Source organism: Eublepharis macularius, chromosome 14 (genome assembly GCF_028583425.1).
Source record: "Eublepharis macularius isolate TG4126 chromosome 14, MPM_Emac_v1.0, whole genome shotgun sequence".
Classification (NCBI taxonomy): Eukaryota; Metazoa; Chordata; class Lepidosauria; order Squamata; family Eublepharidae; genus Eublepharis; species Eublepharis macularius.
The window spans coordinates 35,033,564-35,046,092 of NC_072803.1; the positions used below are offsets into that span (position 1 = coordinate 35,033,564).

General features: G+C 44.6%; 1 protein-coding gene across 3 annotated transcripts in view; it reads right to left on the reverse strand.

Annotated features, from left to right (window-relative positions):
* Positions 1-12,529, reverse strand: part of CNNM3 (cyclin and CBS domain divalent metal cation transport mediator 3) — a 35,380-nt gene that overhangs the window by 4,139 nt on the left and 18,712 nt on the right. Inside the window, exons 3-9 of one of the 3 annotated variants that reach the window (XM_054997598.1) lie at positions 11,903-12,055; positions 6,885-7,054; positions 4,813-4,909; positions 4,280-4,413; positions 3,239-3,374; positions 2,789-2,868; positions 1,343-1,424 (exon numbers count right to left, since the gene is read on the reverse strand). In XM_054997598.1, the coding sequence (XP_054853573.1) occupies positions 1,413-1,424; positions 2,789-2,868; positions 3,239-3,374; positions 4,280-4,413; positions 4,813-4,909; positions 6,885-7,054; positions 11,903-12,055 (782 nt within the window). In that variant the 3' untranslated portion in view covers positions 1,343-1,412. Of the gene's footprint in view, positions 1-1,342; positions 1,425-2,788; positions 2,869-3,238; positions 3,375-4,279; positions 4,414-4,812; positions 4,910-6,884; positions 7,055-11,902; positions 12,056-12,529 lie in introns of those variants that run through there. The other 2 variants (XM_054997597.1, XM_054997599.1) reach the window with 2 other exon arrangements.

Below are 12,529 nucleotides of genomic sequence, written 5' to 3' on the forward strand. Positions count from 1 at the left end.
TTTTCAAAAGCTACTTAATTTTCCCCCCATTGCCCTATATGATTCTGCAAACAAAGCAGATTGAAATACTTGACCATACTGTGCTAATTCTTCCATTTTGTAAAAATCTTTTTCACATAATTTACTCACTTCTGCAAAGAAGAGCACAGAAGGCAAGGGAAGGAAGAGCACAGAAGCCATGCCTCCACTGACTGAAAACCGAAACTCTGATTCAATCATTTTTCTGGCTTTTGAGTCTTCACAGCAGGCACTGCCCATACACTTTCAAAAACAGTTTTGCAGCCAATAAGGGCTAGAAACTTAAAAAAAAAACTTTTAAAAATTAAAATAGGAACCTTTTGTCTCCCGTGCTGTGTTTTGTGCTTTTGTAGAATCATGGCATATGCACACAGCCTTGAAAATGTAGAAACAGACAGGCATTTGTGTCTAGGATGGGGCAGAACAAAGAAAGGCAACTGGCTTGCCAAGCAGAGGCCTGCCAACTGGTTACATACACACACCATGGCAAATGCCTATTTGGGAGGCGCCCATGTTAGACGTGTTGAGAACGATCTGGAATAAGATAAATTGATTTCATGGAGTTTGGCTGCAGGGGAAGAGGTAACAGACACACACGTGCAGTTTAACTCACTCCCTATTCTCTTGCAGGCTGGATCCACCCTCCACCCCCGGCCATTAAACCTGTGCAAGCATAAGGTGGTAAAGGAAAGGGAGGGACCCTGTTCAAGAACCAGCTAACCAGTAATTTGTTCTACAGCATACAACAAAATGAGGCAGTAAAATGAAATGCACTACAGCTGCGGGAGTCACATTTTTGAATGCTCCTTTGTGTTAAAAACTCCCTACAAACATACAACTAGTGCGTTAGGGAGAAAGGTTCTAGCCCAGTCATTTGCCAGCTGTGTTCATTTTCTATTTGCAAGGAGGTCTCTGACTTTTTTCTTTTTTAGTGCCACATGCTCTCCAACCTGCAGCAGTAGAGTCCTCTACCATCTTATTCTGCTGCATGGGTAGACTCAGCCTAAAAAGGTGCCCCACTAATATTCTCCCAATTATGTGAGGCCCACTGATCTGTGGGCAGACCCCCATGACTAGAACATTCACATGATCCCAACCTCATGGGCATGGGCCTCTCCTTTGGAACTGGTACCCCTTCCCAAAATGATGCCAATTCCATGAGAAAGACATATTTGATTCTAACTATGAGGTTGTGTCATTTGTGGAAGCTGCTCACAGAGACGTGGCTCTCACGTGGCAGCTGGGAGACCCTGTCAGGAGTCTTGTTAAGAAGAGGGGAAATACAAGAGAAGAACCAGGTTTACCTTGCAGGTTTGAAAAAAAAACCCACTCCAGGCTCTGGCAGAGAGGCCAGTATTAGATGCAGTTCTCAATTGTGCCAAAGAAAGAGAGATTTAGCGGGAAGGCTGGAGGGAGAAAGGAAGAAACAGAACAGGAGAGACACCTGCATTTATTGCCACAAGTTGTGAAGAAAGAGCAGAAGTGAAAACACAGAAAAAAGACACTTGGCTGAGAGGCTCACAAATACAGTCCTAAGCAGAGTTCCCTTCTACATTCATTGAAGACAATGGGCTTAGAAGTGGGTATCTGGGCTTGAGATTGCACTGTCATGTCATAGATCCAGAGGAGTTAGCCATGTTAGTCTGTGGTAGCAAAATAGTAAAGAGTCCAGTAGCGCCTTTAAGACTAACCAAACTTTATTGTAGCATAAGCTTTCGAGAGCCACAGCTCTCCTCGGCTTATGCTACAATAAAGATGGTTAGTCTTAAAGGTGCTACTGGACTCTTTACTGTCATGTCACTAACATGTCCTTGAAACTGGGTACCAGGGCATCAGAAAACTTCTTGAAACACTGGCCAGTATCCTCCTAACCCAAGGGAAAGCTTTCCAGTTGGACTTGTCTGTCCATTTCTGAGGGTTCTGGGGTGCACGTTCAGGTCACACAATGAATCAAACCTGCTGTTTGGGCCTCGCTCCATGCAAACAGAGAATGAGATCATTTCAGTCCCCCCACCACATCCATAGCTGCACAAGGCAGAGAAAGATCAATAGCACACTGTCCTTTTAGAGAAGTTGTTCCCCTATATGTTTTTTATCAGAAACCCCTGATAAGGAACCAGGACTCCCTGTAGTATGGTGAGAAAACCAAAGCAGCTCCATCTAAGCCAATGGGTCTAGGAAGCATGGCAGAATCTAACAGTTCATTTGGAAAGCCCAAAGGGGGAGCAAAACCCCTCTCCCTCCTGACCCAGACAGATGATCGGAGGTGGAGGAGGGGGCATTGGTGGTCCCTCTCATTTTTCCTGACTGCAGCCCCATACAAGCAGCGGAGGCCAGCTTCCTGGTAGAGCCTGTCAAGAGAGCTCAGGGCACACCCTGCTCTGATACCCCAAAATGAGCACAGTGTTCCAGTGATGTCCTTTGAAGATCCTGCTCCAAATGCCACCCCCTCCCACACTGCAGAGGAGACGGACTTTTCCCACAAGCACACCATGCTTGCAGGACACACTGCCAAAGGATGTTTGGTGCCAACATGGTTAACATTCTGGCAATTCTGTTTTCTTGGGCCTTGGGTATCCTCCCACCCATATTCAGGCTTTCTGGCTACAGAAACTTTCATTTGTTTAAATGCTGGTTTTCATTTCTATTGTTGTCTTGTATTTTGTTCATACCATTTGTAAGTATTTAAAATGCCATGGGCATCAAGAGTGGATAGGGAAGGTTGAACTGCTTTCAATAAAACAAACAAACAAATAAAATATCCATTTACTTGTATGGAGCATGGGAAAGAGGCTGTCACTGAGAAATCTCTCAAAAGGAGAGAACATGATTCCTCCCTGGCATCAGATCCTATAAAACAAGATGCAAAATTAATTTTCAACCAGAGCAGCACCATAACTTGCGTTGCCTCCTCTACGGGATCTGTCTTCATACCTGAGCTCATTTATCTGGAAGTGGCAGGATTTAAACGTGGAACCTTTGGTATATCGAGTGGGGCCTCAGCCTGTGTACCAGCCTAGAGCTCTCTTGAAGGGCTCTACAGGGAGAATGGCCTCAAAGCACCATCAGAAAAGCGAGTGCAGAGGAAGAATCAGCCTCTGGATCCAAAGGTGCAGACAGGATCTGAAAATGGGGAGGGTTGGGGCAGCTCCTAGCAAAAAGACCACCAAAGTGTAAAGCGACAACATCATCGAGTGGCCACAGTCACACGAGTATGTACCTGCTGCAGCATTTCTGTCGTTCAGAAGCTTTGTCTGGCTGCTGGGGACAATTTTCAGTTCAATAGCATCAGGCGACTGGGGTGAATTTTGTATCCGGGAGGCCATGAGGGCATTGAGATACTGCAGCCGAGTGACCTGGAGAGGAGAATATATGCGTTCGCATACACAAAACAAGTGTTCATGTACATGTAACAACTGAAGCAAAATCAACAAGGATTTGGAGGACGACACAGAGAACAGATATTAAATCAGGAAGCAATTTTAAACTGAAGAATGGGAACCACAACATGAAAGGAGAACAAGCAGGCAATAAAAAAGACAAACCCATTGTATAAATTCCTTGACTGTAAAGGGCTGATTTTAAATCGATTTCCCAGTTAAGAGGAAGGAACCTCTGAGTGAGGTTCAAGATAAAAGATGGGTCTATTCACGAATTGTGTTTGGAGAACCATATTCAGAGGATTCTCTTCTGGCCCACGGAAACCAGGAAGGGTTTTGCACCCCAAATACACAATCCTGTTCCCTTCCCCTTTGGGGGGGGGGCATTACAGAGTTCCTAATTTTGGAAAAGGTTGTTGGGTGACATAAACAAGTAGGTGATTTGTAATCTTGAATCACTGAGCTGAATGCAGCCAACCAATAATCCTCTTGTTTTTTTCTTTCCATCTTGCCTTTCTTCCGCCAGGGAACTTGAGGTTCCCAGGAGATCTCCCAATCAGGCACAGAGCAGATATCCTCTGCACTTCAGCAAGGGGGCTGCATCAGGTACCTTCCAACCATACCCTGTTTTCTGCGGCCTGTCTGGGAATGCAAAAAATAAGGGCTGCCAAGCACCTGACTGGCAGGCTGCATTTGACCTAATGGGTCAGAAGTTCTTCCATGTTAGCATGTGAGCTTCAAATTATACAAGCAAGCCAAGTTGCAGACCCCAAGGCAGTGCTATGGATGAAAAAAACCCAACCATCCTGAGTATCTGTTGAATTTTCTTGGAGGTTTCGTACATGGCTGGCCAAGGAAAGCTCATCCCAGATCCTGCTTACCTTGATGAACTGCAGATCTGTGAGAGCTCTGACCGTGTAGTCAGGACAGTACGTGGAGTAGTTACTGTTCTCCCCAGCATCCAGCTGCTGATCACGACGGTTCATCCTGAGGGTAGACACTGGGGACTGGTGAACTATGAAAGAAAAAGATACTAGGGTTGAGATGGCAGCAGGGACAAGCGGGTCTAGAAATGCAGCCTCTAACAGAACCCCAAACAGCTAAAAAATAAAGTCTTCTTTCCCACCACATCCCAACAGTGAAGGATGTTACAATACATGTGTATTTGCTCAACTGGCAACATCTATATGCATTCAGAGTTGGTGTTGCGTAGTGGCTGAGCTACTGGCTCAAATCTCACCCCTCACTAGGGGGCTTCAGGAATGCTGTTCTGTCCACCTTGGGAAATCTGTAGGTGGAGACTGTCTCTCCATCTGTTCCCATTAAGTAGCCCATTAGAGTCCTTAGAACAAACCGCCTCTTCCCCAAAGGGTTATTGGTGGTGAGAAGGGCCAGGCTAGAGGGTGCATCTCACCTGAGGATGGAGCCGTCAGTGCAGAGACACCATAATACGTGAAGGCTCCATTTTCAAACTTTAGTCCCTCCTTTCCAATCTCCACTTCAACCCTGCCCTGCAAAGAAGAACATGTTGACAGCAAGTCAGGATCAGTACCATCAGCAAGACAGGAAAAGCATCAGATCTGAACAAGTTGCTGCTTAGATCCCAATCTCCATTGCTCCCGCTTCATCCTGATAACCCAGGTGGCCTCTTCTTACAATACACAACTATCCTGTTAGGCAAGGGATGAGAAATGGGTTACCCATGAGTCAGATCAGGACCCCAAAGCAGCACTGCCTGTGGCCCTCCCACTTACATTTTCACTTGCAGAGAAACAAGTCTTTGTATATACGGCATAAACACAGTCTGTAAAAAGCTGCTTCTCTGGCCTGGCACCTTTACCACCTGCCAGCCCGAGGCTAGATGCAGCTGCTTCTGCCCCATCTGGGCAGAAAAGTAAAAACTGGACCATGCCACCACCTGCTGGGGTCGGAAGAGTCAGCCACTCACATCCTCACATATCCCAAACACTTCATTTATACTCTTTCTTTCTGATGGATCTGAACTGTAATAAGCCACTTGGGGAGCCCATCTGAGCTAAAAAAATGGGGCATGATTATAATAAATAATAAGCAGAATCCACAGTGCCATCACACCTGCACAGGGCTAGTTCAAGGTTATTTTATTGCTCCAAGTAAAACCCACCCATCACCACCTTGGCCCATGTCACTGCTACTTGCTGGATCAAGATGCTGCGTTGTTGCCGCGGATTTGGCTTGGACTCAGCTGGCGGTGGTGTTGCAGGCCCAGGAAATGACACTAGTCACTTCTCCTGCTGCCGCTGCCTGAGAATGAGCTAAGCCCTCGTTGCGCCACCCCACACAAAGAAAGGCAAAGGTCTGTTGCCAATCTGCCTCTTGCAGGAAGAGCACTGCCTCTTTGTCCCCCAATGGATGACCTCGTACTATCTGAGCATGTGAGCCCCGTAACTGGGAAGACTGGATGGAAACTTCATTTTAAAGCCTGGCTATTTGTCCAGGTGTCATTAGATTTCTGCAGCTTCTGGACCAGTGGATGAGCAGCAAAGCTACATCTATTAAAATATTTATATTTTGCCCTTCCTCGCGGCTCAAGGTAGTCATATCTGAGCTAGGGAATTTAGTTTGGGGAAGAGGCTTCTAGAAACCTCATGGGCTGAGATCCTGCACAACCAGAGCCAGTACAATCACCTCTCCCTGAATGCTCACACTCTGTCCTCCACCCCCTTTTCTGCTGTTGGTGGTGAGGGAGACGGGGGGAGAAAGATGCACCTGATGCAAGAGCTCTCTCGTTTCCAGCTTGAGGCTAGAAGAAGCTTCATAATGTTCTTTACAAACTGTGAAGAGAAAGAACTGGGCTTTACATGTCCCACTCCACTTTCCTCTCTGAATTCATGTGTGGTGGCCATGAGAGGGTGAAATGGCTCGGATTTCCTTGATTAGAGCCCAACACTCACCAGGGTCCTGGGCAGATTACATAGGACAGGAAGTGGGGCCTGATCTCTTGCTTTGGAAAGGGTGTCTGAAGAAAGAATACTCATCTTCCTCTTTCTCTGTGGCACCCCATACAAAGTGAGGGGTAGGTGTCTTGGGGATTCTGGATCTCGAACTGGGACTTGAAGTCTAAGCAGCTTCCACAGGCAGTTTGTGCCCAGGTTTGAAAACTCTCGCCTTGCACAGAAGGGAACTGGGTGTCAACATCAGCCCTGTGATTGGTGGGCGATTTGAAACTTCCACATTGGCCAGGCCTTCTACATTTTCATGGTTATCAGAACAGGGTAATCTACTGGCTACACACTGCAGACTCCCAATCTTTCACCTCAGGACACTGACCCAGGGACCCCAAACAGGAAAGGGCACTCTGAAGGTTTCAGTCTTACTCTGCAGCTGACAGGTAGGCAGCAAGCTGGCTCCTTAATTTGCCACAGCCCCCTATTCATGGTGGAGGCTTCACCTGCTGCACATCACCTGAAACTTGGCACTAAAGAAATGTCTGGTGAAAAGTGGTACCTGCAGGATAAGGATGAAATAATTGACCGGTTGGTTGCGTTGGTACAGATAGTGCTCAGGGGCCAGGCGGTTGCAGTCATCAAATTTCACCTCTTGGTTGACACTTGGATGTTTCAGCAGATGCAAGAGGACCTTCTCAGAGATTCGGGCTGGACTGAAGAGGTCCACCTCTGTGGACAGGTGGGAGGGAGCGTGGGAGAGAAAAGAGAAGCATAAGATCATGGGTCGTATTTTGCATCCAAAATGAGCTGAACATGCACTCTTCCCTCTCCCTAAGGGATGCTTCTAGGAAGTTAATTCATTTAGCAACATCACGAAGAAGATTCTGCAGCACATCTCAGCCAAAAATGTTCAAGAGTCAGGATATCCTGTCTACTAAGAAAAGCCTTCTGTTTAAAGAAGATGGGTACAGGTAAGTAGTTCGGGGTTTAGAAAGGAACATGGTTTAGAGGGTGGGGACAGTGTATTTACAAAATTATGAATGGATTGTAGAGAAATACAAATCCCCATAACAGCTCAAGATCACTTCATGAAACCGATGGGTAGTTACTGATTAGATTTCTATCCTGCTTCTTTATTGGAATTTCCAAAGCAGTTCACTATATGTATAAAACACAACTGATCTGCAGTAGATTCATGACAGAGGAAAAGAAAATACTTCTTCTTACTATGCTGTTATGCATTTGGATATAATCGTGTATAAAGTGTCATCAAACTGCAGCTGATTTATGGCGACCCAGCACCATAAGATGTGGCCATTGGCATAGAGGACTTTTAAACAGAGATTAGCAACATTCAGAGAGGCAAGGCCTATTGGAAGCTATTAGCATGATAACTGAACAGAACCTCCATGTTCAGAAGAGATGACTGCAAGGCAGACTCAAAGGAGAGAAATGCCATGTTTCCAGGCTTGCCTAGTCTTTCAATAGGTGGAAGACAGATGGTGGATGATAATTTTGACAATTTCTACATTTAATATGACATCAACAAAAACAGACCACTAAACAGGCTAATGAACTCCTAACATACCTACTACTACTACACCAAATAACAGAACTATTTCCCCTTTCCTACACTCTCCCACTGTCCTTCGTGATATACCTGCTCTTCCCCTCCCCCTCCCTTCAACTGTTGTTTCCCAACTGTCATCTTTCTCCTTCCTTATTTCTGGCTCTGCCCTCTTGAAATCCTTGTCTCACTCATTTCTCTAAATGCTGTATGCCGAAACCAGGAATTAGCGCACATCTCACCAGGCTTCTATTTCTTCATGGCCCCGTGTATCAACATTACTAACAACGTGCAACAATCAATTTGCAATTTGTAATCTGATGCAAACACATTGCCTGTGTCCTATGATGCTTTTCCTTATTCATGAACTGGTCTTTTAGAGGAGGTATTACAAAACCCAGTCTCTCTTTCTAAGTGCCTAAAGGCAGTAGCATCAGGTGCAGCCATTGCTGGTTCCTGTAAATCAAAAAGCTCAGTGATTGTCATTTAAAACCTCATCATGGTATTACACCCCAGTCACTATCTTCTTCTTCTTCTTCTCAGTACCAGAGTGTTAATTCCAGATTTTTGCCTGCCTCTCTAGTCACTCAGTTGACTGCCTAAACTACAGCTTGGCTGACTAGGCAACGTTCTTGAGAAATTTGTAGTTTAGTTTGGCTTGTCATTCTGAGCTTGGAAGTTTCAAACATGCAAACAGGGGTGAGAGAGAGGATTGGTTTGCAATAGGAGTCTCCAAGAGGTAGCTCATGAACTACAGATAGTTCTCTGGCTGCTGGAGAGTAACACATGCATCACCTAGAAGACTCTGGAAAAGATCACAAAAAGATCTGTTTTTTTTAAAATGCTTTTATTTCATAGGATTTTTCTGTGTTTCGCCAACAGCTTCATTTTAAGTGCTCTTCCTGGTCTACATTGTTTCTAGAGCAGAACTAAACTTGGTAAAATGCCCAGTAAAGCCGGGGGGCGGGGGGGAGTAAGGATATTTTTCATTACTCGGAAGTAGCTCTCATTAAAGAAAAGGTTGGCAACCCCTGGTCTACTGATGTCACAGTGGCCTTTCAAAACATACTGAGATATTCTTTTATTATTGCTATTTCTAGAGAGATTAAGAAAATTTATATGCTATCCCATCCAGAGATCAACCTGTTCGAGGCAGTTCAGAAAGTTAAATCAAATACAGTTTTTAAATTCCCATAAAATTATCAGCATTAAAACAAGCCGTAAAAATGGTGCATTTGGAGCTTCTCTCATAAGTCAAATGACACAAGGTCCCAGTCCTCATCTCCTCTCTTTTAGCTTTTTGGCAGTGTCCTTTCCACCCACACTGCTCAAGTGGTTCTAGAGGGAGTCATGTTTGTTTCCAAACATCTGGAATATTGCTACATACTGGGACCCTCCCCCTGGTATCATACACATTTCAATTTCAGCATAGCCTTGGAAATGATCTAACTCCTTTGAAGAAGCACACTCCAAGGAAAGATATTATCTTCTTCTGATTACAGTTAATGCCCTCTGCAGGGTTTGATGGAAGACATTGCAATATTCATTAAAATCTCTGGGACGGCATCTGTGCAGGTGGGAAAATGAGAGTTTGCCACTTTGCTTGTTTAGCTGTCCCATTATGGAGAGTCAGATGCACTCAAATGGCTTTTGTTTTGTTTTGGCGATAAATCATGAAAAGTTGATCAGCCCATTAGTGGCCACTTCTGACCAAAACAAAACAAAGCTATATGGACCTCCAGCAACATGACTATTTGTGGAACTGTATTCAGCTCTTGGAAGAGATCTACTGGCTGAAAACTGAAGCAGCCCTCTGGCACAGGCTGCTGAATTATCTGATAGATCTTCCAAGGTTCTTTTGTAATTGTTTTCACTTTATTAAAGCTGCACCAATTATCTTCTAAGATAGTTCCCGGGCATCTCCTTCACGCCCCATATAATCAGAGGCTGTATGTTTATCCATGATTAATCTATTATCAGTTTGCATGTTCCACCAATTAAAAAGAAAGGTTTAGATCTTTTGATCCTATTTTCAGGGATGACATAAACTGGGTAAACCAGCAGAAAAAGCTACTGGCAAACAATAGTGAAGATATTATCTATACCATTGTTTCCCAACCATGGTTCCGTGGAAGCTTAGAATTTCTCAGGACAATGTCAAAGGTTCTGTGAGGAATTGTGGAATAAATAAATCATTTAAAATACTGTGAGAAATTCCAAATATCCCTTGAAATATCATGGTTGTTAAGGTTATGTAAGCTGACTTGAGAGAAACAGCATGCAGCACTCTTTACAAATTTTCTTGACAAGAATTTAGCAGTAATTGAATTGCACTCCCTGCCAGCAGCTTTTTCTGGCCTGTAAATGTTTTCATAGGTAGAGGTTCCTCGTGATTTGAAAAATTAATTTAGGGATTCCTCTAAGAAAAAAAGGTAGGAACCACTGCTCTATACCGTGGCTAGCTATGACTCTGACAACTATGAAACGCTGATAAGAATCTTTCAAAGCGAATGTTGCTCACTGGACGATAGATAATTGGCTTGTGTGTTGTTTTAGCAGTTCTGTTCTCATCTGCGAGGTTCATTTTACTTGTGATTTTGTTGGGCCAGCAGCTGAATGAACAAACTAAACTTGTAAAAAGACAACTGGAGAAATTTACTCTATGGAATAAATCTATTCTGTGCTGCTTGTATGCTATTACCCTCCTTCCAAATACTTTTAATCTTGGAGGAATTTGCTATGGCTGAACAAAATCTCAACTGAATGTAAGAAACTTGTTCCTTTAGAGCCAGCCCTTTCCTTCAGAACTTGCAATAGCTTTGCTGAGGAAAGCCAGGGGCTGAATGGTGACATCCCTGTCCCTGGCATGAGGATACAGCAGAGCTGGCCCTTATATGGTCGCCATCTCATGCTCCTACTGGAGGGCAGTTTAGTAGTTTCTACCAAGGACTCCGGTGAGTCCAGGGGTTCGGGGGAAGTCTGTCCAGGGTCCACCTGCCAATAAGTCAGTTGGCTGCTACCAGGATCCCGCCAAGTCCTGGCACTGGGGCTGGGAACCAAAGCCTCCGGCATTACCAGACTGTACCTGGGAAATCAGCTCGGACGAATCCCAGCCAAAAAAATTACAATGGTATCATGTGACCAAAGTGAGGCCGAGGCCAAGTCACAGACTGAAGCCACAAACCAATGATGTGTGATAATATAATTTATTATAAGGCGAATAAAGTATCAAATCTGGAAAGTGTGCCGAATAAAATAACAAATACTAGTTAACCTAAAATCTAAACATACCTGACAGACTCAAACTTTCAGTATAACACAGAGTTCAGCAACAGAGTTTCCAGGAATCAAAGCATGATTGTAAATCCAAGAGGTGAGGAGCAAGGAGCAATATCCAGACCCCCAATTCAAGGCAAAGGCATAACTAATTAAACCATTTGTATCCCATGTTGGCCATCAAAATGGAGTGACTTGATGGAACAAACAGGGCTTAGCAGGGATGTGTGGAGATGACCCTCTGAAGCTCAGTCATGCCCACGCACCAGAGAACCAGTCCCCTGAGAAGTGAGATGAGGCTCAGATAAGTTAATTGGATGGAATGTGGCTCAGCCTTGCTGGCCTTGGGTGCCTCAACTCCCCTTCTTAGCAGTTTCAAGGGAGCTTTGCACATGTGAGAGATAACAAGCTTCGAGATATCTCTGGAAATGAGCTCCTTTGAGACTCTGGGCAGGCAGGCATAAACTTTTAACATAACGTAAGGCCAAACAGACCTGGTTCTTCACAGTTCCAAGAGCAAACCATCACTCTGAGCCACTATAGGAACAAATCCCTTCTTTATCCCAGTGCAGTTAACAGTGTCAGATGATGTGACTCTGCTGTAGCCAATAAATAACGCCCAGCAAAGACTCTTCCCCATTTTCATCCAAACTGCCTAGCCAGGATTTACTAGGGAGGGGAGAGGGCAAATGAGAATGAGAACCACTGCAGAATAAGCCCCTTCCATGACTTACCTCTAGATAAGAAGCGCTGTGTAGCCAGCAACAGTTGGGGTGAGATTTTCACCTTGTACTCGTTGTCGGACACTTTGAACAAGGAGAAATCTTCTTTCCTGCGATCCACCAAGGTCCCAAGAGGAGGAGGCTTCTTCTTCATTTTGTTCTCCCCTGAAGAGGGAGTGGGAAGAGCAAAAAAAAAAAAAAGGCAGGAGAAGACAGGTAAGTCAATTCCAAACTTGCCATCAACAACATTGCTGTTTTGAGGAGGAAGCTTGTAACGGCAGAGACAGCAAAGATGGCAGAAGGGTGGTATAAGAGAGGGCAGTGTTCATTCTGAAGTGCTACACAAAGTGTGGAAGAACTACAGACCAAGGTACTGGGTGCATAATTCAGCTTTCCAAGTAGCATTTAGAAAAGCAAGTTTCTAGAGCTCAAGGACTGTGAATACCTGGAATTGCTTTATCAAGGACGATGGAGAGATAAGAGAGGGAAATTTAACGCTTCCTTCCCAAAACATTTTCTCATTGGAAAGAGCAATGTCTGAAATCCTTTTACCCCCCACCACCACTGGGGAAGTACCCATATGATTTCCTCTGCAAAGACAGAAGCAGCTTTGAGATAAGTTTTCCAATAAGAAAACAG